This window comes from Odocoileus virginianus, chromosome 29, assembly GCF_023699985.2.
Source record: "Odocoileus virginianus isolate 20LAN1187 ecotype Illinois chromosome 29, Ovbor_1.2, whole genome shotgun sequence".
Taxonomy (NCBI): domain Eukaryota; kingdom Metazoa; phylum Chordata; class Mammalia; order Artiodactyla; family Cervidae; genus Odocoileus; species Odocoileus virginianus.
The window spans coordinates 434,390-458,468 of NC_069702.1; the positions used below are offsets into that span (position 1 = coordinate 434,390).

The 24,079-nt window shown below is 36.6% G+C and overlaps 1 protein-coding gene across 10 annotated transcripts in view; it reads right to left on the reverse strand.

The window, feature by feature from the left end:
- Positions 1 to 24,079, reverse strand: part of FRYL (FRY like transcription coactivator) — a 297,672-nt gene that overhangs the window by 56,527 nt on the left and 217,066 nt on the right. For all 10 annotated transcript variants that reach the window (XM_070458031.1, XM_070458033.1, XM_020879792.2 and 7 more), the window contains 16 exons: positions 22,837 to 23,074; positions 21,793 to 21,978; positions 21,439 to 21,525; positions 19,260 to 19,528; positions 17,123 to 17,318; positions 16,255 to 16,379; positions 14,263 to 14,320; positions 12,588 to 12,679; positions 10,419 to 10,591; positions 9,120 to 9,280; positions 8,465 to 8,575; positions 7,267 to 7,421; positions 6,855 to 6,954; positions 5,525 to 5,693; positions 1,895 to 2,154; positions 1,390 to 1,530 (listed from right to left, as the gene is read on the reverse strand). In XM_070458031.1, the coding sequence (XP_070314132.1) occupies positions 1,390 to 1,530; positions 1,895 to 2,154; positions 5,525 to 5,693; positions 6,855 to 6,954; positions 7,267 to 7,421; positions 8,465 to 8,575; positions 9,120 to 9,280; positions 10,419 to 10,591; positions 12,588 to 12,679; positions 14,263 to 14,320; positions 16,255 to 16,379; positions 17,123 to 17,318; positions 19,260 to 19,528; positions 21,439 to 21,525; positions 21,793 to 21,978; positions 22,837 to 23,074 (2,521 nt within the window). The remainder of the gene's footprint in view (positions 1 to 1,389; positions 1,531 to 1,894; positions 2,155 to 5,524; positions 5,694 to 6,854; positions 6,955 to 7,266; positions 7,422 to 8,464; positions 8,576 to 9,119; positions 9,281 to 10,418; positions 10,592 to 12,587; positions 12,680 to 14,262; positions 14,321 to 16,254; positions 16,380 to 17,122; positions 17,319 to 19,259; positions 19,529 to 21,438; positions 21,526 to 21,792; positions 21,979 to 22,836; positions 23,075 to 24,079) is intronic.

Sequence of the window (24,079 nt, forward strand, 5' to 3'; positions counted from 1 at the left end):
TGATCAGGGACTGAACCCAGGACATAGCAGTGAAAACACCAGTTCTAACCACTGGATTGCCAGGGAATTCTCAGATTCCTGCTCTTAAGAGCTCAAAATCTACTGGACTGATTGAGGCAAACATAATGAGGCAAAGAAATAGAATATACGGTGAGTTCAATGATAAAGTGTTAGGAAAACCAATGAAACAGGGAAAGAAAAAGAAGAGTGTATGTGTGGGGCAGGGCATTTGCATATCTGAACACGATGACAAGCAAAGGTATCAGTGAGAACAGCCATTTGAGGAAGCATCTTAAGAAGGTGCAGAAATGAGCAACTGACTGTTTGGGGAGAGAGGAAAGTAAATGGCAAGGTCCTGGGTGGGCTGCCTGAGTGAAGCCGGGCAGCAGAGGGTTCAGCATGGTTCAGGGCAGGGGGCTTGAGGGGGACTGTTAGGACATGTGGTCAGACAGCTAACGTGGGATCATGTTTTGCACTACACACCCACCTTTCTCCAAGTGCTTCTCAATGCAGATTATTGTGACATGCCTTCAGAACAAAGCTTTCAGTTATCAGGTTAACCCAGGAGATGATGGGTAAAGCAAGGCTACTCAATGGCTCATTTCAAGAAGGATCCATAAGAACGTTTACAGCAACACTCTGCAGAGCTAGTGTTCCGCGGAGCATACTTTAAGGACGTGCCACCCCGCGTCTAACAGTTATATCTACATATACACACGTCTGTGTGCATGCGTGTATATTCAGTTTAACCTTTGTGTTTGATAGTTCCATACTGTTCTCTTGAGCAGATTTAAGTACTGTTCTTTCTTCAGAAGATAAAGACTGTTCATTTTTCACTGTATATCTCTTATCATGATTTTCCCTGCTTCCAGAGGCCTTTAGGGCATGATTCTATAGGTACTGAGCTCTCACTTCTCGTCATGCTCTAATATTCCAACGTCAGCTGCTGATAGGAAAAACTATTAACACGTCTCCACTTTCATATTACTTTCTGCCCAATATCATCTCTAATTCTCTCAGACAGTGGTGGTTCCAAAGTTATCCACCCTCAGGACTCTGCAATTTTCCTCCGCAGCCCTTACCAGGACCGTACATTACTAACCTACTGATTTATTCATTAAATAAATTAGGTGTGGGGTCAAAGAATAAAATCTGTAGCATCCATCAGATTACAATGCCCAGAACATAGAAGAGCACTTGGCCTGTAGTAAAGCCAGGTAATATTTATTCGATGAATTAATGAATGAGTCCATGTGCTATTTCCTGATGGTCCTCCTCCTGGCCCCTGCTTTGCGTCCGCTGTTCTACCGCTGCCCAGATTCTGGCATCACAAGACACTTGGTAAATACACATATGCATCTATGAAAGTGAATGAACTTGAACACATACGTAAGGCAAGAGGCTTGGTTCACTATTTACTCCACAAATGCTGATCAAAAAGTGCAGTATTATTTTCAGGTTTTTCGGCCAGCCATCTGCGAGTGTGGTCCACACGTTCTCCACCTCCGACCATGCCAGCTCATCACCATACTAGACACAGGAAAAACAGCACACACTCTTCAGCAGCACTTTAGTAACAACCATCCATTCAATACCAAACTCACAACATCGTGAAATATTAGAAACTAATGCTTTGACAGACAGCTTTAATCTTCTCCACATTGTAGAGAAATAATTTCTTTCAAAAAATCTAAATGCAAATATCATTAATCACATATGATTTTAGCTCCACTCCCAAAAAGTATATCTGATATGAAGCTTTTTTTTTAAAGAAAGGAACTTATTTATAACACATACTTGTTTGGATTATCTAATCTCTTTGTCTATTTCTAACCTGTTTATGCCTCCTAACTTGGTAATTCTGTGTAGGAACCACAAATACAAAACCTGTTACCTTTGCTGTCATGTACATCAGATTATTCAAAACCATGGCAGTGGCTTGTGGGGATCCCCAGCCTTCTCCTCGTAGCCAGCGCCTGCTAGTCACCATCAGCTCTCGGTCTTTTAAGGAATCCTCTTCATCTTCATCATGTCGCCTTGCTGTGGGCAAGGGTTTCAGATCCACCAGCTCGATGTTGTTCATCCACGGTAACAGGTAGTGCAACATTACCTGTCTCCCAGCAGGGTGAGCTGTCTGAATTCTCTGGCTTATCTCTGTAGTTAAGGAAAGTCAGAGAGGGAACAACGGATGTAACTGTGCTTTCCTTTGATTTGTAATGAATTCAAATGTAACTTTTTAAGTCTGAAAAAGAAACAAGCCAGATTTTATTCACCACATTTAAGAATTATGAGCATTGTTTCTCCTTTAAATAAATCTGAAAAGGAAACAGCTAACATACACCACATACTTACCTTTATATAAAATATCTCTGGTAGTAAAGAATGTTTGCACACTACTGGTGAGTCTGTAAATGGTGTAACTGCTATGAAAATAGTGTAATGGCCCTTCAAAAATATTAAAAATAGAACTACAATATGAGTTAGACATCCCACTGCTGACTATATATCCAAAGAACTGAAAGCAGGGTCCTGAAGACCTAGCTCACAGCAGCACTATTTAGAATGGCCAAGAAGTGGAACCAATCCAAATGTTCATTGCTAGACAAATGGATAAACAAAATGTGTGTTCTGACACACACATGCACATAATAGAATACTCTGCAGCTTTACAAAGAATGGAAATCCTGTTACTTGCTACAACATAAAAGGATCACCTTTGAGGACATTATGCTAAGTGAAAATAGCTAATCATAAAACCAAATACTATAAGCTTCCACTTTTATAAGGTACCCAATATAATCAAGTTCAGAGAAATAGAGAGCACAGTGGTAGTTAACAGGGGCTAGGGGAAGTTCAGGAAAAGGGGAGTTTACTGTTTAGTAGGTATAAAGTTTCACTTCTGTAGGATGAAAAATTGCAGGAGATCTGCTTCACAACAATATAAACACACTTAACGCTACTGAACTGTACAGTTAAAATGATTAATGTGGTAAATACATGTGCTTCTTAACAAATAAAAAAACATAAGATAAAGACAATCTTTATACATGGATTAAAGTGACCCACAAAAAACCTCACATATTTCGGTTCTATCTAGGGGAGACTCCTATGAAGTGCTTATTACTTTTACATTCATCTCATATAGTGCTCATGATAAACTTTGTGAGGTGGACAGTTCGAGTAACATGTGCAAGGTCAGAAAATGATCAAGTGGCAGAGGATTCAAATACAAGGTTGATTCCAAAGTCCATGAGTTTGTATATACTGTTTACTTTCCATTAATCACTTTAAGTAAAAACCTTCTCTCCTCAAGTCCCCTTTTGCCCACTGCATCTTACACTTACAACTTCAGAACTGGGTCTGATTTCCAGTTCTACTACATATACACAGATTGACCTAGGACCAACTATCAACCTTTGATCCTCAACTTATTATTCTCTAAGAAGGTAACAAAAGTAGTTGTGTCACGGAGTTACTGTGCAAACTCAACACAGTGCCAACAATCTGCTCAGTCCAGTGCCTTGCACACATTTATGCTCAATTACAACTTTTTAGAAGAACCCCTTCTTTTTTAAAAGTAATTAATTTATTTTAACTGGAGAATAATTACTTTACAATATTGTGGTGGTTTTTGCCATATATTGACATGAATCAGCCACAGGTGCACATGTGTCCCCCCATCTTGAAACCCCCACCACCATCCTCCCCACCCCACCCTCCTGGGTTGTCCCAGAGCACCAGTTTTTTTGAATGCCCTGCTTCATGCATCGAACTTACACTGGTCATCTATTTCAGATACAGTAATATACATGTTTCAATGCTATTCTCTCAAATCGTCCCACCCTCACCTTCTCCCACAGAGTCCAAATGTCTGTTTTTCATATCTGTGTCTCTTCTGCTGCCCTGCACATAGGACTGTCATTACCGTCTAAAAGAACGCCTTCTGTTAACAGGTCAATATTATTACCACAAGTATGCAATACGAGACCTGAAGCTCTGAATGAAGAGATCCTGGCTGAGGGGTTTTAAGTATGTATGGGAGCCAAGGCCAGGGCAGCACCCACTGCCATCCTGACCAGCTCCATGACCTCTGAGATACCAAGGACTCCTCTCTTTTCTGTGCTGAAGCCTCCAGGAAAAGCCCAGGAGCCTCCAAGAAAGCCGAGCAGCAGGAGAATTAGTGGAGACAGCGGTTACTTAATCTGCTTCCCAGGTGACGCTAGTGGTAAAGAACCCACCTGCCAAGCAAGGCAGGAGACTTAAGAGACTCAGGTTTGATCCCTGAGTCAGGGAAGATCCCCTGGAGAAGGACATGGCAACCCACTCGTGTTCTTGCCTGGAAAATGTCATGGACAGAGGAGCCTGGAGGGCTACAGTGTGCAGGGCTGTAAAGAGTCAGACACAACTGAAGTGACTTAGCACGCATGTGGTTACTACCTTGCACTGATGACCATCCACGTCCATCCTGAAAGGGATGTCGAGACTGGAAGTTGGGAAGAAGGAAGAGGCGTGATTGCTGCTATTTACCTGTGCAAACCCGTGTGCTGCTTTAAACACTGTGTTAGGAGAATTTAAGTTGTTAATTTTCCCCCAATCAGATCAGTTAGGGGTGGGACTCAATATCTCCACTGCTAAAATAGGCACTGTGGAAAGAGGGACCAAGAAGGCGGAGGCCTCTGTGCCTTGAACCTGAATGAAACACTCAGAGCCCTGGCATCTCCTGCATACCAATTCTGGTGCATTTGCAGCACTAAGATTAGAACAAGATCTTACTGAAGATGAAGAGCAGAAAAACTAGCTAAGAGTCTTTTGTATTATAACTAATAAAACTTTTCAGTTAAAGGATTTATAAGCACTATGGAGACATCTGCAATAGTGTGTTCATCAACCAGAAGGCTCAAGCTGGATGAACTCCCTAATCATCTTAAATCTGAGTCCTGGGAAACCCATATATATATAGGACATCTTGCCTGACACATAGCCCAAGCTTTAGAAACTCAAGGCAGGAATGTTTGTTGGACCCAAGGAAAGGAAACTGGACCAGGAAGCAAGGTGGGTTCCTGGCTATAGTTCTGCTTAAGGCAGTGCAGTATGTTTCTCTATGATTAGAAGTCTTACTTACAGACAGAAACCTGTATCCTTATCCCTGCCCATTTATATTATTAAAAACAAACCAATATACAAGATAAACCCAAAACTAGAAGATTCAGGAAGTTTTATGTCTACTAAAGGAATATTTTCAAATTGCCTGTAAAGCCCCCTCCTACTTTTTTTTTTTTTTTTGGCTAGTGTGAGGTGGAGAAGAGAGGTCAAGGTTAGAATCCCTTTAGAGATCTTTAATAAGCAATCTCAGTATCATGGTAGATCAGTCTTAGAAGAGTCACATTAAAGGGAAAAACCTCTCTTATATAAAGACAGGTTTTGTTTTAATTAAACCTCAAATTTCATAGCTTTACATTTACTAAAAGTAGTTTTTTCAAAATGGTGGCTGAAGAAAAACTACTAACCAGTTGAACAATCATACCTGAGAATATGGCGAGAGTTAGCTCAGGATATGCCCTTGCTAATTCTTCGGACAGCTGATAGTAGGAAACGGAATACAGATGCGGCAGAGGGGACAGCTGGCTGAGAACTCCATCTGTTCTCTGGACCTCCAGCTTGTGAGCATAGCGAAACATCTTCGGTTCCAGGATCTACAGGAATGTAACCCATCCATTTAAGATTTTGTGGGTCCTCTAAATTTCAGCTATAATTAAAAACATAGAATTTTCTCCCACGAAACATTATAGTTTAAAAGTTATAGAGTTGTATACGTTGTAAAGTTTCTTGGATGCTAATTTCTAATTCCAGAAATGTTTGCAAAAGGTCTCTAATTCTTGTTCTTTGTAATTCCAAATGAATACTAGAACAGAGGGTTATAAGGATCGATTTATCTTTCTTTCTAGCACTTGGGGAAAAAAAAAAGTATCAGTCCCAACTTGACAAGCTCTGTAATTCTTTACAAGACTTTAACATTCCTTGTGTTGAATGCCAGTAACATAGTTTGAAAATAACTTCAGCAACTCAATATACAATTACTTGAAGAAGATTTACCACTTTTCCAATTCAAAATTATGACTATATAAAAACATGCATATGTGAAAAAAAAATCTTCAGACCTATTTCGCTTAATCATGGATTAAATACAAAATATAAGCAAAAAATTCTTTTGATATTATACTATACAAAGAGCTGTACTATTCAACCTTCTTCTTAACTAATAAAGACACTAGGGTATAATTCTTAAGATGATCCCTCAGTACCACTTCAAACCCTTTGGGAAAATGTGCATCTCCTTGAATCCCATTCTTAACTCTTGGTTAAGAATGAAGAACCACATCCTAGCATCAGTGGATATAACCATATATCCAAGTGAAATTTCTAAGTTATTCATCTCAGTCTAATAAAGAAAACTCACAAAAGGCTATCATAAAAGAGCTAATTACTTTTTACTTGATTCTCCAAAACTGACTCACATTATTCTTATTTGCTGAACAGAAACAGGTGAAGGCACACAGAGGCCCTAACCACTCAACTTTTCCAAGTACTCACACAGACACACAGAGGCGCACACACAGGTTGAGTATGGGGGTTACCACACACAGGCCTCTACAATACACTCAAAACTGCATTATATATAGACTAAAATGACCCATATTATCTCAGTCTTCTGTTTCTAATGATAATTAGGAATCATAACATACACCACTATTAAAAATAAAGATGAACATTAGCATACTTTCAAGGCAAGAATAGATTGTTGTGCTTTGTTAAGTCCCGACTAAAAATATATTTTAATTAATATGTTTACAAACCTGTAAAAGTTGCATAGCAACTTCATAGATACTTCGAGAAGAATCAGCGGCTTTAAACAGTATCAGATTGAGGAGCATCACTGTGTCACACTGATAATCCCTAGGGACAAATTTCACATGTTAGATAAATAATGTTTAGAGGCTTTCACACCAGTTAATAAACATGATATGATATAAAAGAAAGGATACAGGCATGCAGGAGCTAAGCCTATGAGGTGACTTTTTTTTTTTTTTAAGGCAATAGGTACGACAGACGCATGGGCATGGTAATCATTATCACTATTTGGTTAGATTTTGTTCGAGTTTAAGGTAAGAAAATACTGGTTTATTAATATCAGTGAGTTCAAAAGGACACATTCTTTTTTTTAAGAGAAGCTAAATAAATTATGAAAGATAGCAGAATCTAGAGTACCTGTTCTGGAAAACATTAGCTATGGCTTTGAAACAGCCAGCGGCCACTCTCTTGGAGCCAGTGTAACAGCGATCCACTGCCCAGTACATCAGGTTGCTCTGATCCGGGTTCAGCTCCAGCAGTAATGTAACTGCCTCACAGCCCAACTGATGAACCTAAGCAAAGGCCACAAAATTGCCCAGGACAAAGAAAGGGATATATTATTTATCTACTCCTCTTACATTTCAATTAAAATAATACAGTGCATATGTATATCCATTGTATTTCATCACAAAACTCAAGTCTCCTTTAGTTCAACTCTTTCTGATTTTATTCAACCAGCAGAAAAACCAACATGGAGAAATTAAACGTGGTCTCCTGCTTTTTATTTAAGACTCTTTAGTCGTACAATTCAATTTTCCAGCAGAGCCCCAGAGGTGGCTGATGAATGTGAACAGTGATTAAGTGCTTTCAGGAAAATGAGTGATTAACCTCCCAGTTATTTTTGTCGAAATTTATTCTTATTTTTGATAGCCCAATACAAAATATATTTCTTCCAGGGGGAAGAAATGCAAGTCCTATTTTAAATTGTGAGGTCTGTGTTTGTGTGGAATGAGTAATGAGGGGGGAAAAGTGATTAACTGGAGAGTAATCAAAAAAATTAAACAGAGCAAATAGCATATTTCTTCCATGGAGCTTAAAGTATTCCACAATTATATTCTTTTACTGACTTAAAACCCTTTATGAGATAAACACACACTACTATATTAATCCTCTAAGAGGGAAATTAAAATTGTTTAAATGAGAACTAAATAAGAATTAGAAATATTAGTTTATGATATCCTATTTAGTTTTACATAATATGTTTTGGGCCCATGATTCTAACCTTCTTATTTCAAAAAGAAATATTCAGTGAGCCATACAATAACTCTGAATAATGCAGCGTGTGTGCGCTCTGTCATATCCAACTCTCTAAGACCACATGAACTGTAGCCCCCCCAGGCTCCTCTGTCTATGAAGTTTCCCAGGCAAGAATACTGGAGTGGGTTGCCATCTCCTACTCCACGTGATCTTCCCAACCCAGAGATGGAACCTGCATCTCTTGCATCTCCTGCACTGACAGGCAGATAATTTACCACTAGTGCCACTTCGGAAGCCCCCAAATAATGCAATGCAGTGACAATTTACTACAGAATTTTAAGGGAACTATCATAATTACCTTTTTGTCGAGAGAGTCCAAAATGTTATCCAACCATTTGTACAAATAGCCATCTGATGAAAGTCCTACATTATCTGCAACAGGGCCACAACAGAGTACAGCAGACATAGCCTTCAAACAATAATATTAGAATTACATTTAAAACATTTCAGAGGTTAAATGTTGGTTGCTTAATGAGAAGAGGCAGGATATTTTACTCATGCTTATGTAGCCACAATATCTTTAATATTTTTGTTTACAAAGAAAAGCATAATAGTAACTTTTGAAACTAAGAAATTTAATATGAGCAGTACATATATATCATGATGCTACATTAGACTTGGAGTTTGAACAGTACTGGAGATGAAGGGGAAAAAAAATCAAGAGAAAGTACCTAAGTAGGAAAAAAAATAAGTATATTTTTGAGGCAATCCTCAATTCTTTAAGAATGTGGCTTCTAATTTTCATAGATTCTGGAATATTTCTACATTATGTTTTATGCATTTAAATAAACTTCCAGTATAAGTGCTTCAATACAACGGGCAAATATATATTCTAGTACTCCCAGGTACTCTCAAGAAATCCTGATCCTTTTTATAACACCAGCCACTGAGAGAGAAAAATATTTTAACTCCACTCTTAACCGAAAAAAGAAATCAGATTTTTAGGTAAATACCTTCAGTGCACAGTACTGATGTCTGTTAATTTGCATATTTCTATCACTGTATCTGTCCAAGGGTGTAAACATGATGCTAAAAGGACCTGCCCAGTGACTGAACAGCATAAACAGACTGTGACGAAGGCTCTGTTGAGGAAAAATACTTCTTCTCTGGTGCACTGTAAATAAAAAACAGGTGGAAAAAATTATTTTCATTTCTTCTTCCCTTAATACGCACGTCAATTTATTTGTTATTGGATGGTGGTGATGTTAGTTGCTCAGTCGTCTCTGACTCTTTGCAACCCCATGGACTGCAGCATACCAGCCTCCTCTGTCCATGGGATTCTCCAGGCAAGAATACTGGAGTGGGTTGCCATTCCTTTCTCCAGGGGATCTTCCTGATCCAGGGATTGAACCCAGGTCTCCTGCATTGCAGGCAAATTCTTTACCATCTGAGCCACCAGGATTGTTATTGGATACATAATATCATATAAGAAGAAAGCAAAAGTTTTCATTTTAACCTACCCCCAACCTCCACAGTAACAAATTATTTACATATATGCATATATCACAGGAACAGAGCTGCAGTGTACATTATCATGTTCAGTGAGATGCAGTGTTATGTGAAATACGGCATCTTGGCAAGTAGAAGTGCACGGCAGTCATGATGCCGCTGAAGGCTGGCAGGGCTGGGCATCAGGACCCTGCCTCTCCCTGGGCTGCTGCTGGCTACACGCTAACCTTGGCCAGAACATCAACACAACATACTTCTGGATCATGATTCACAGGTAAAAGAGGGCTCTGGACTATATATACCGTTTTCAGCTATACAATGATCATTACATGGAATCTTGATATATTGATACATAACAGACAACAAGGGAGTTGATCTACTTGCAGTAAAGTGTGAGGTCTGGAGTCAAAACCCACTCTGCTGCTTTTTGCTGCTGGTTTAGGTGATCTCCAAGGAATCTTTCCACTTAAAAAAAATCTATTCTACAAGCTCTCTGCAGCAATCCTTGTTGAAGAAACTCAACAGTATCATAATGAACCAAAGTAGAAGTTGTAGACAAGTGCTGAGTAATGGATTAAATCATATCTTTACATTAGTGAGCTTGAGATCAGACAGTGTAGAGGAAACCATGCTCCTTTCCTCTATAGAGCATCATTTGCCTCTAAAATTCCAAATGTTACCCTGACATATTTTTCAAATGTTCACAAGTTGCTTGTCAACCTACATTACCATTCCTCAGGGGGAGAAAAATTATGATAGTCTCTTAATATTCATTTATGGGTTTGAGGAACTAAAAATCATACCTGGAACATTCTGAATGATATTCGCCACTAAGGCACTAAAATGACATCGTATATCCTTCAGCGTGTCAGAATCTTTTTCATTTTCTGCTTCCAGGAGTTGTCTAGTTAAATCTACGTATTCTAATAAAGTGTTGTTGAGGAAATGTGTTTCACTATCAAGGCCACCACTTGCACTGAAAATATGGAAGAAAATACATGTTAAGGAAAACGTGATTTTAAACTATAATTTAAGTCAACATTATTCTCTCCATCAAAATATACGGCTTTTCAAAATAAAAATATAAGGAGACACGAGGGGAACAGGGAGGATCAGTTCAGAAGGCAGAAGGAGGAAAGACTAATTGTGTACGTTTACACAGTTGTCCTACATAGACATAGCATGCCTTTAGCATAACCAGTCAAATACCCATCAGGTACTTATTCTCAGCAAGGATTACTGCTATTACTGGGATACAAAAATTTAAGAGAATTCAAGTAAGAGTGTTCGTTTTTTAATCTTCCATTTTAGACCTTGGAAGTTTCTTCAAGAATCTCTATAGGAAGATTGTCCTTGAGGCCAGGGTTCTGGGCCTAGAGTCCACTGACTGCAAGGAGGTCATAGGTGACAGAGTCCCAGATCCTGGATTCCAGTCTTGTTCCATCAGTTATTAAGCAGGTGACCAGTAGGTACTTGAGAGTATTTTACCAATAGTAATTTAGTTAACTTTTCCTTGTTATATTTATGTGAAAATACCTTTAAAGCTTATGATTCCAAAAGTAAAAATACTCTTTCAATAACTGCAAATAGTTTTTTATAAACATCCTAAAGCCATAAAAATAACAGTAAGGAGCCACAGTGATTTTACAGCATATTAAAAATATCGGTCTATGACTTTAAAAATATGTTGAATGTATTCATGATGAAACTCTCCTTTAAGTGAGTGTTTTTAAACTCTGGGTCAAGACTTCACAGTGGCTGGGAAACCAACATGGTAGATTGTAAGCTGACTCAGAATAACTGAGTACCTACTAGGCACCAGGCACAGATTGAACAAACCGAAGATCCCTGCCTCCTGGCCATTCCAGAATTCATCTTTTTTTCCTTAAGTGAGAAAAAAAAAAGTCCATAATAGTGTTCATTTTATTTTGATTTCTCTTGGGGAAAAAAAAAAAAAGACAAATCCAAAAATAAAACATGCAGCTGTGTTACTAACATTACAATAAAAGTAATAAAAAAAAGAAAAAAGATTTACATGTATATTAGGTTAATTTTTTGCATCAAGTTCAGCAAGTGTCAAATTCATTTTGGCTAATTTCCATTGTTTTATTTTTGTGAAGCAGCAAAGGAAAAAAAACAAAAATGATGCTTCTTTTATTTGCTTTTCATTTACTATAATAGTATCAATGGTTTAGATTCTCTTTGATTAAAGCTATATTTTGAAAGCACTTGTGAAAAACATTCGATGTTAAATATGAAAGGTGTTAGGTGCACTCAGAAATAAATGATCAGGATAAATGGTAAAGTAACAATATATACTATACTTGCTTATTAATATTTTTCCTCAGGATCTTTTCTGGAAACGGTCAGGATTCATTTTTTTCCTCCTTCAATGGTCAGGCAACACCATTACGTTTCTAAGGAAACAGTTATTTCCCTACATAAAGCTGATGGAATTTTCCTCAAGGTTCTGGCCTTAGTGTCAACAATAATTTTAGGTTTTAGGTTTTTTATTTGTAAAGGGTGGAAATAGAAATTATGTTTTTGGATTTCATAATTGCTCTAAGCACAATAAATTAACAGTTGATTGAAGTAAATTTGCAAAGTTTATCATGTTTAGCCTTTAAATACATGATTTTTACAACTCCAGAAAAAACAGATCTTGAACAAGGTAAGACACAGTTAAAACAGACACCCACTCCTGGAAAAAAAACGGTTGCTGTTTACTTGCCTTGATTACTAGATCTCAAGAAATATTAAAATCATAAGGACATTCCACTCAATCTTTGCCCAAAGCAATCTGTATGAGTGGTAGCTCTTCAATATATTTTTTAGCCATGGACTAATGTATCAGATACATCTTTAGTAAATAATATTTATAGTGGTGCCATTTTTTGTTGTTACAAAGGTGCTTTTTGTTTTTTATATATTTCATAAATTACAAGCTTTAAAAATCAAAATCCAATACCTACCTGTGACTAATGACACCAGCATCTGCCAGCAGCTCAAATATTCGCACCAGCTGTACTCGTAAAATATCTCGACGCCTGCGCCGCTTCATATTCTATTCCAAAGATAACAAGGATACTAATTAAAAGTCCTTTAAGTAAGTTGACAGAAAATTTGCTGGTGTAACTTAGAAGGAACACTGGGAATGCCTGACGAGTTTGGAGGCTCCTTATTTTGCTTCTGCAAGGTAGATGTCAGACAGTCTAGGGGCTATTACATCAAAAAAGGTATGTGTGGATAATTTGAAATTAACAAGACAAATAAAATCAAATGACATTTTATATAGTAATAAACTTATGAAGGGAGAAATAGAATTAAGTCCATAACTACTTTATGGTTACTTTTAGGTCAGATTTGCTAATCTGACAACTTTAGAGGAACTGAAACAGTTAGTAAACTATTCCCTTTGGCTGATAAAGAATCCCTAAGATACTCCCAATAATATGATAGAAGGGGAGGGAAAACATCACAAAGGGGACTAAAGAAACCCCACAGATTTCACTCATACCATGATTTTTCACTTATCAGTTAATTCTGACACACAAAAATACAAGCCAAAAGAAATTCCTTTGATTGTTATGTTATGAATAAATATGCTTGTCCTACTAAGGCCAAAGTATTAATGCCTAGAATAATAGTCATAACATCTCAACTTGATTCTGCTTGTAACAGGAACCAATATAATGGTAAGATATAATTAATCTCCTATATCACTTTCTTCTTGAGCTCATCATTTCATTCATGATGTAATACAGACTAATAAGAATTAGTCTTTCACTTTCCTGTCTACAACCCAGTTTTCTGCCTGCCAAAACAGGCCAGTTGTGGCTAACCAGCTCATTAAATGTACTGCTTCTCTCAGCTCTCATGAAGTCTGCTGCAATTCACACTGGATGAAATGGCTTCTTAACAGTGCTTGTGGGTTTCTGCAAAGTTTCAGTGGACTTGCTTTCATTCTGTGTTCACAGAAAGACTGAGTCTAATGCTCTCAAAATACAGTGCACATTCACACCCATCACTGCGCATATCTATTCCCTTGCTATGACTTTTTGTCCTGAAATTGATGAGTATACATACTGCCACTTAAATTTTATTTTCAATTCCACTTGCACTGTAACCAACATATTATTTTGAAGCAAAAATCTCATCAATTACAAAATGGAGAACTATCACTACTCCACAGGGCTGAATTAGAAAAAAAAAAAGTGAAGAATTACAGATGCTGTCATAAAGTCCTCATACAAAGTAGCTACTGTCATCTTCTTCCTCTCTCGCTAAAATTCCTCAGAGGATTGCCATCGTTGATAGCAGTGATTCTAATTCAGTGTTCTACATCAGACTCATCTAAGGTGCTTAAGAAAATAGATTTCTGGGCTCTACTCCAGGGATCCTCACTGAATAGGCTAGGCCCAGGAATCTATAATTTTTTGCAAGCTCTCTGGCTAATTCTCAGATTCCATTGCCATATGAGGACCACCAGTCTATTGGATAAAGCTGAAACCAGGAGACTTTCATGTGATAGTTTCTTTCTTGCTTAGCAGCCAAACATTCCATCACTTTCCCCATAACAAAATTACAAAGAAAAATTTTAAGTGTTTGCCAAATAAATATTTAATGATATAAAACTACATAGTTTACCTCTGGCCTTCGTTCAAGTGCCTCTTTAATTATGGGATGTAATTCCTCTATTAGTTCCCTAGAAGAAAAATAATATACATTCTTTCAATTAATAGCCAAACATATAATCTGACCTGTAGAAATATGTAAATATTAATATAATGATATAAACCGACAAACATTAACCCTAATCTTACTGTTTTAAACACAACTTTTATTGTGGTTTTTTTTTTTGGGGGGGTCATACCACATGGCTTTACGGAATCATAATTCCCCGACCAGGGATCAAACCTGGGCCCCTGGCAGTGAAAGCATGGAGTCCTAACCACTGTACCGCCAGGAAGTCTCTGTTTTGTTTTGATTGTGAAATAACACACATACTCTGTAGAATATTTGAAAAACAGAAAAAATGGTATAGGCCACTTATTCTAATTTGTAGAGATAAATACCTGTTCATTTTACAACCCATATATAGTTCACATAGTTGAAACTCTAACATACATAAAATAGTATTCTTTTAATTAACACTAGTATAAGCACTTCCACATGCCATTAGTTAATTTATAATACTCTAGTATTAGGCTGAATATGATAATTTTCCTAACCATTTTCAGTTATTACTGAATCATTAAATTCTATCTGTTAAAATAAATAATGTCCAGTGAATACCTTTACATATTAATCTTTGACTTCAATTCTGATTATCTCAATAGGATTAGTCCTTACAAATGAAATTATCAGTCAAAAGGTATGAATTTCACGAAAATAATCTATTTTTGCTTATATCCTGATTTTAAATTGTAAATGTACTCATTGTATAAAATTGGGAAAATATAAAAAAAAAAAGAAGAAAATAAAATCCATCTGCAATTTCATTGTCTATAGAAACAGCTGCAGACATTCAAAGTATCTGCTTCAGAATTGTTTCTATTTATGGGGATTTGTGAAACAGATAATTTTTGTACCTCATTGTTTTCTATTAGCACAACAGTGTATTTACTTGTCATAAAATAGTCTTCCAACACTTCATTTATAATGAATGCTATTCACACCTACAGATATAATTTATTAACCTATTCTCTGTTGTATATGTTACCGTGGAGACAAAGCATCAAACATTACACCATATCAATAGAGGACAACCTCAAAAGAATAAATTAAGGACCCAGGACTTCCCTGGTGGCACAGTGGATAACAATCTACCTGCCAGTGCAAAAGACACAGGCTCGATCCCTGGTCGGGGAAGATCCCACATGCCGTGAAGCAGCTAAGCCCGTGCTCCAAACTATTGAACCGTGAGCGTTCTAGAACCCGCATGCTGCAGCTGCTGGGCCCACGTTCTGCAACAGTGATGCCTGCACATGCTAGAGCCTGTGCTCCTAAACAAGAGAAGCCACGGCAATAAGAGGCCGACACTATGCAATGAAGAGCAGCTGATGCTCGCTGCAACTAGAGAAAACTTGCACAGAGCAAGGAAGGCCCAGGGCAGCCATAAATAAATACATATTTTTAAAAAATTAGGATCTAGTCAGCAATAACAAAGCAGAAACTCAGGCAAAAATGAAGAAGTTGCTTTATGACTGTCAAAAACATCAAGAATGATATAAAATATGTACATAAATAAGTCTTTTAAGAATAGTCACTCTCTTGAACAAGAAGGAGAAAAACTAGTTTTAAGCAACAGATCAAGACTGTAAACTAACAGAATCACTATGTAAGACAGGAAGGAAAATATTATACCTTTACATGGCATTTCTTAATCTCCAGAACATGTTTATGTACAATATATAATTTTCATAATCATTCTTTGAAGAAAATAGGGTAAATGTTAAGCAAAATTAGAAAATGAAGGCGCTGATAAATTAAAGGACCTGCTAAATGTTAAGTGGCTAGCTAGCTGGTAAAAGTCAGGATTGATATGAAACTATCCTGATAATAAGTATGCTACCTTGCCTTCTCAAAAAGTAGCCACATTTACTATTTTACTGCATAGAGAAAGATAAAGATAATTACCTAAATGCTCCTGGGTTGGTCCTGCCAAGACCTAGAACTAGGGATTCAGTGATTTCCATGCTCTCAGAGCGCATCATTGGAACTATGTGCTTAAACAAGGATGAAGGGGATGGGATGCCAATAATCTGAAAAAAAGATATTATATTTATAGTAGCCACTAATGATAGTACATTCAAATAAATAATATGACATTTCAACAATATTTGGTCACAGACAATGGAATAATGACATTTTAGAATGAATGGTGCTTCAGAATTCAACTGTAATGTACATAATCTTGAAACGGTCACTGAGAATTTGCTCACTACAAATTTGTTAACAGAAGTAGGATTTGCAGGCCTCTTAATTTCTTACAGACATTTACTATCATGTAATACAGGCTGAATCTCTCCCTTAGCCTATTTCTTTTGACCTGTAAAAATAAGTAAAAACAAAAAACTACTTCTAAAAGAATCATCAGCATTAAACACCCAGTGTTAAGTTTTGTCAGTTTCCTTCAACCATCTGATAATATTTTATTTCATATCATGGAGACCATATCACTGTTCTTATCAAGTTATTTGTCCCACTACATAATTTAGGGAAATTCTAAAAGAAAAACTTTATATATTATTGGTTCCAACTAAGAATCCATTATAATATTGGGTTGGCCAAAAACTTCATTTGGATTTCATACGCTGCCATGGAAAACCTGAAGGAACTTTTGGGTCAACCCAATGGTAAGAGGGATTTCTTGAACCGTTTTCAGTATTAGTGCATGCAACTAAGACACTTTTCAATCAAGTTACTTTATTGCCCTGAAAAAGAAACGTTAAACCATTGCTCTTATGCTGCCACCTGGATTCAGCGCCAGAACTAAAGAGCTTACCTTGGCGTCGATGCTGTAGCCGCTGTCGGGGGTGGACGCCAGCGTCTCAGGAGGAGAGCACCTCACGGAGCCCGCGGATGTGGAGGGAGCTGCGGAGGTCGCCGCGCTGCAGCAAAGAAGCAGGTAGTTTCTCCACAGGCCAATGTACGAGTCGCTGCTTGTGGTGGCATTTACTTTCTTGGCATTGATGGGGCTACTGAGAAAAAGAAAAACAGGTAGATATAAATAACACTGTTTTTAAAAGTTTCTTTTAAGCGGGAGCTCCTCTGTCCATGGAGTTCTACAGGCAAGAATCCTGGGATGGGTGGCCATTCCCTTCTCCAGGGGATCTTCCCAGCCCAGGGATTGAACTTGGGTCTCCTGCATTGCAGGCAGATTCTTTACCATCTGAGTTACCAGGGAAGTCCAACTAAAGCTAAATTTCTACCAATTTAGGGGAGATGGTTAGCATAAAGTATTTATTACTACTACTGAATCTCTGCGGAATCAGATATAATGAGTAAAATATAAGACTGAAAGTTAAAACATTATAGGATCATTTTAACATAATCTATTATTTCTGTGGGTACCATCAATATTTTATCAGGTCACATTTTATAACTTATTATATACACTCAATGCAGAGGAAAAAAAGTGAAAACAAAATGAAAATCACCGTTAATCCCACACCAAAATAAGCTCTATATATTCTACACATCTTCAATTCAGACACATGTATGAAGGTATAAATGTATCTCTTTTAGCTTATAAAAACTAATAATATTATTTCATTTATTTTGTACTTGCTCTTTATACTTAACATATATGTTGAAACATTCTTCATGTAAATAAATATACTTCCATGACCTCATTTTTGATGAACATATGTTTTATCATAGAGATTATTATGGTTTATACAGCCACATTTTCACTGTTGGATATTTAAGTTAACAGTAATTTTTCCCTATTATACACAATATTAAACATTTGAATATATGCTTAATTGTAATACATGTTTAATTATTTTCTCAGGTAAATTCCTGAAATTGGAATTGCAGAGTCAAAGAATATCTACACTTTTAAAGCTTCTATCAAATTTCTGTCTTGAGAAATTAGACCACTAAAATATTTTGGAACAATTCCATAAGTCTTCTCAAATACTGAAAATTCTGTTGGGATTAAGGACTGAGAGCAAAACAAAACAGGAAAAATACTAAGTTTTAGTCCTCACCTTCAGTTGGCTTATAATCTATTAAGATAAACAATACATACCATGCCATTGATTCATCAATAGTTTCTTAGTATCTTAAAAAAGTTTCAGAGCATCGTGACGGCAGTAAAAGAACAAAAATAAAAACCTGCTAAAAGAAAATCACCACCATCATGTGTGCTAGGGGAAATGTACAACACAAAAATAAAAGTGTCAGATGGTGCTAAGTTTGATGGAGAAAAATAGAGCAGAAAGGGGATACAGGAAATGGTGGTAAGAGAGGGGCTTATAATTTAAAATATGGTAAAATAAAGAGACTAAATAAGTTCATAAATGTTATACAAGGTGGCAAGTGTCAATCTTCATTAAAAAATGGCATCCAATAAACAATACCTGAGAATCTATAGCAATATATAATTACCATGTATGTATACATATATACAAACAATAAAAACAAAACCAAAAAATGTATACATGCTTTTTCAAACAAATTTTCTTTGTAATTTAAGAATAAGACTAACCTGCAGTTTATAAAGCCATGGTCAACTCTCTGTCACTGTCAGTTACCCTTAACTCTTTACTATTACGCTCAGAAACTCACTGAACTCGTTTCCCTTCACTGCCCACCCTTTATCTACAAACTGATCTATCCCCACATCCATATTCATCTTCATACTCTCATTCATTCATTCACTGAACACAAGGCATGTACCAAGCACTGTGATAATTAAGTAAATGAACAATTATAATTTGTAAGACCAAATTATACAAAAAGAATGAAAGGATTATATGACTATATCCTTTATACTTTCATTGCCCTCCTTAACACACCAGTACATTATGGCATGTCGTTTATGGGGTTTCCAATTTGTAGAACTTTTCAAGTGCATGTGTTATGAAGGCTGACAGCCTATATATTGCAAAATTTACACTAGGAAAATCACTTACTTTATATCAACTTGTGGGGATAACAACTGAAGCCTTGTGTAGGCAAACATCCAAGCATAGCTCACAGCTGTAGGGCAGTGTTTCGGAAGGTTTTCTTGCTTTAAAAAACTGGAGAGACTTATAATCCATGGGTCTTGGCCTTGGGTCACATGTGCAAATATCCATATGTGTGATGGACTGATCACATCAAACTGGTGGCTAATGGGAGAGGAGTTCCACTCTGCTAATGTCTGTAAATCTATTGAGCTCGGGCAGTACAGCAAAGTAGTCTAAGCAGAGAAAAAAAATTCATTACTGCACATTTCAACAACTTTCTTAAGTTTTACCACATAAATTGCTTTAAACTATAAAAGTGGTCTACTGGTAGTTTCTAGAACAGAGATTCTTAAACAGGGATAATATGAAGTCTGAGATAGATTTAAGGAGGCAGAGAATTCCTGAAATTGCATATAAGGTTTTTGTGCACATGCAGTTTTCTAGAAGAGATTCTAGAGATTCTGTAATTTTTATTAGTCTCAAAAAGATCTATAAACCAAAAGGTTAAGAATCACCACTTATTTAATTCTTACACGAATATGCAACTCACAGGATACTCAAGATGCTAGAGAACTCAAAAATGAACTATTAACTTTCATGATGATGTGCACTGCAAGACAAGTGAAAATATCAGCTGCACAGTCTGTGCGACTCCACAGACTGTAGCCTGCCAGGCTCCTCCGTCCCTGGAGTTTTCCAGGCAAGACCATTGGGGTGAGTTGCCATTTCCTTCTCCAGGGGATCCTCCCGACCCAGGGATCGAACCTGGGTCTCCCACACTGCAGGCAGACTCTTTGCCATCTGAGCCACCACGGAAGCCACTGTGTACTATGCATGCATAAGTGGGACAGACGGGAAAACGGGCTCCTCTCCAGAACTACACATTCTCAAGTATTTGCTCGATAATAGTCAAAACTCTTACACTGAAGAGATAAACTTCAGAGCAAATTATTTATGATTCAATAGACAACAAAAAATGGAGTCTTAAATTAAAACTGAACAGAGGCTCGATTCACTTGATCATTCAACAGATATTTACAAAGTACCCGCTCTCAGTCAGGCACTGCTCTAGGCACTAGAAGAAAGTCACTCACTTCTCTTCTTGTTGGCCAAGTCATGGTTAATAATCCAAAACAGAATTCTTTAAATTGAACCATACCTTAGGCTTCTAAAATTTTATTATTATCTCTCTTGGTTACTTGTAACTTTGAGTTGTAAGAGTCAAGAGTTATGTAGAAAGCACAGAAACCTCTTGTGCAGGTATTGCAAAACAGGAAGAAAATAATTTCAATTAGTAAAGTTTGATAGTTATTCTTGTATCAGTTTTAAAAACTTGATATATGACCTTTCTCCCCCAAACCAAACTAAGAAAGATAGCGTAAGCTTTCTTAGTAATGTATGTGTTGACGAAGTGTTTTTCTTCATTTCAATGAGTGAAATCACATATGTTGCTGTTGTTTGGCTGCTAAGTTGTGTACGACCCTTCTGCAACCCCATGGACTGCAGCCCACCAGGCTTCTCTTTCCATGGAATTTTTCAGACAAGAATATGGGAGTGGGTTGCTATTTCCTTCAGGGGATCTTCCAAACCCAGGGATGGAACCCACATCTCCTGCATTGAAAGGCAGATTCTTTACCACCATCAGGGAAGCCCCAAATTACATATGACTCAGGCATAAGATATTAAATATTCACTCCATGCACTTGAATTTATATAGCAAAGCAAACAAATACACTTACTGCAAGGTGCAGAGTTCAATTTTTTTGATTTGAATTTCAACAGAAAAAATTTCAATAGCCTTTTAACCAGCATATACAGGTCAAGAATACTATATGCCATAATCAATAGCAAACAGTAGTCAATTGCAACTTCAGATTTAATAGAAACTTCTTAGTTGGAAAGATTGGAATTTTACAAAGATAAAATATTTATATTTTTGTAGGGAAGAGTACTAACCATAGCATAAAGTAGTGCCACTTTGTGTATGCCGTTTTTTAAAAATTATTTTTTATTTTCAAAGCACCTTACCATTTTCACAAATACTTTCTAATGCATGATATTCCTAAAAGAAACTCAGGTCTGTATGTATGTACACCTTAAGTTTCAAAACACTGCTGAATAGCATGATGTCATTACAGTTTACCTGATCGGCCCCAGTGAGATGAATGAAGCTCTCAAGAATGGATGGGCTCAGCCTGTCCATCACATCTATGGCTAATTCATCATCACCCTATAAAAAAGACATCACATGTCTATTGAAGTTTTAGGAATGTTTGAGAACAGCAGCCAAACCTAGATAAACATTACAAATATACTTTAGCCCTGTCTGTTACAAATGCAATAGAAGGCAGGCAGGTGAGCTTAGACCCTCTCAGAAAGATCTTGTTAAAAAGTAAATGATACCTGTACAGTAAAAACAGAAATGGAACAAGGATGGACAAAAGGATAGTTTTTAAGTACTTTCATCAGATAGCTGAATGAAATATCTAAAATTTACCTTAGGTATTTCCAAAAGTGCAACTAAAGCCCGTATTTCTCGAAGGACGCTGACAGCTAATCTCCTAGTGGCAGGTCGACTGCTACAGAGAGTGACGAGTGCAAATCCTTCGACCACATGGAATACACTGGAATATGGTATCCTTTCCAGAGGAGGGGGATGAGAAGCTCCATTAACTACACCATGCTTGAAAAATAAAACACAAGTTAAAAAAAAAAAAGTATGTATTCCAGTAAAACAATTAGTAAACAGTAAAGCAAATCATAAAAATGACTGCTACAGGTTTGCCTCAGCTCAAGAAATTTAAATAACATTTAATTTATAAAAATACCATATCATATAGTGAAAAAAGCATTTAATTGGCAGTCTAAAACACATGAATATGCAATGTACCTAAGTTCTATCATTCTCTGGCTGCTTTGTAAAAAGCTTTAGAGTTGACACTTAATCACTATTGGTCCAACATTTCTATATAGAAAATGAGGGATTGAATGGCATCCTTTGTACTCAAAGTTTGGACCAGCAGCGTGGCATCACCTAGGAGATGGTGATGTGCAGGCTCATTGAACATTGAGAAGCTGGGTTGGCTTAGATGATCCAGCTCTAATATCCAAGGTTCTATGACTTCTACATTTTCATAAATCAATAATTTGAGCACCCTTTTCGGTTAAGTAGCACACATACTGTATATGTGAAATGGGGACCACTGGTGCCTTTGATAAACAACCAAATAACTCAACTGAAAGGCTATCAACATTTTTTATTATACCAGCTTTAAATATATTGGAAACAGCCTATATGTGAGTTAGAATTGCCTCTACTTTGTATGTTCACTGAGAACTAATTATTACCAAAGGAAGAATTTAATTTCTATATTTAATATATAAACTATAGCAAAGTTCTGCTTAAGGGGTTACAAATACTTTGAAAGGAAATAAAACTAATGAAACTTTTAATTTTTAAGGAAATCAATATGTTTTAACATCATAATCAGCCATTTACCACTGACCATGCACAGAGGAACACTATGGAAGAGCCTGGTACCTGTGAGTCCTGGATTTTGTTATGCATTTGCGTTGCTTGTTTCCACTGATTTATTAATTGTACCAACATCTTTACAGCATTATCAAGAAGTGTGGGATGGACATCAGTCACTTCACGCACAATAAAATAAACAAATCCTGAAAGGACATCCTCACGCCAATCTGGAAAATCAAGCATTAGTGCCTGCAGAGTATTGAAAGCCAGAGCACGAAGTTCTTCATCCATGTGAATTGTGAGCCTACCAAGAACAAAATTCCATTAGCAAATTTCAAAACCCTTCCAAAGAGCTGTGTCATCTAAAACTTAAAACTAAGAATTTAAACAATATATCCTCTCAGTTGGTTCTTAAGAAGTAAGAAAACAGGGACCAATGTTCACCTTTTGTGCTGTATTTGTCCTTATGCTCACCTGTATTTATTTATTTAAATTCACATGTCAATCTATTAATATCAGTTGGCATCAGAATAATAAGTTTGATAGTTCAGAATAGTAAGTTTGATCATTAACTCAAATGTTACACTTTAGAAAACACAGACTAACAAACCAGAATTACATTTTAAAAATTCTTTAATCCTTAAAATGCTGTGTATTATTCTATAATCAATCAGATTTATGCAGAATTATATAATACCTTAGTACTAGCTGACGTTTATTTAGTCCTATACTATCACTGGAAAGGACACAGTTTATCTCTACTGCTCCTTTTACGCTGCTGAGCTTACAGTTAAACATAAGATGGCTGATTGTGATGAAAAAAATACAGTCAAGATGGAATGAATTTAACAGAAATAATTCTTGAAAATGAAAATGAGAATTAAGTTGTAACTTCATAAATGAGTATGCCTAAAAAAGAAGATGGAAAAAAAAGTGACACATGAAGTCTTCAAGAGAATTTATATTAAGTAAATTATAGGAGAGGCTATATATAATTACCTTTTAAAGAAATCAATAAGATATGAGGACAGGAATGTAATATTAGTTAAAGGATTTTGATAGGACTTAAAAAAGAGAATGATAAATAAGAAAATCATAAAAGATGTCTGCAGCAATGAAACTACTAATATTTAATGCTATATGAGTAAGAGTTTCTGTTTGGGGCTACAGAGAATTATTTATATGATTGACCATCAAGACACATGTATCAGAGTTAGAAACAGCTCAAATGAATAAAGATAAGTAGGTGGTATTTAAAAATATGCCACAGTTACATGCTTGGGCAGCTGAAAAGATGGAGTTACCCTCA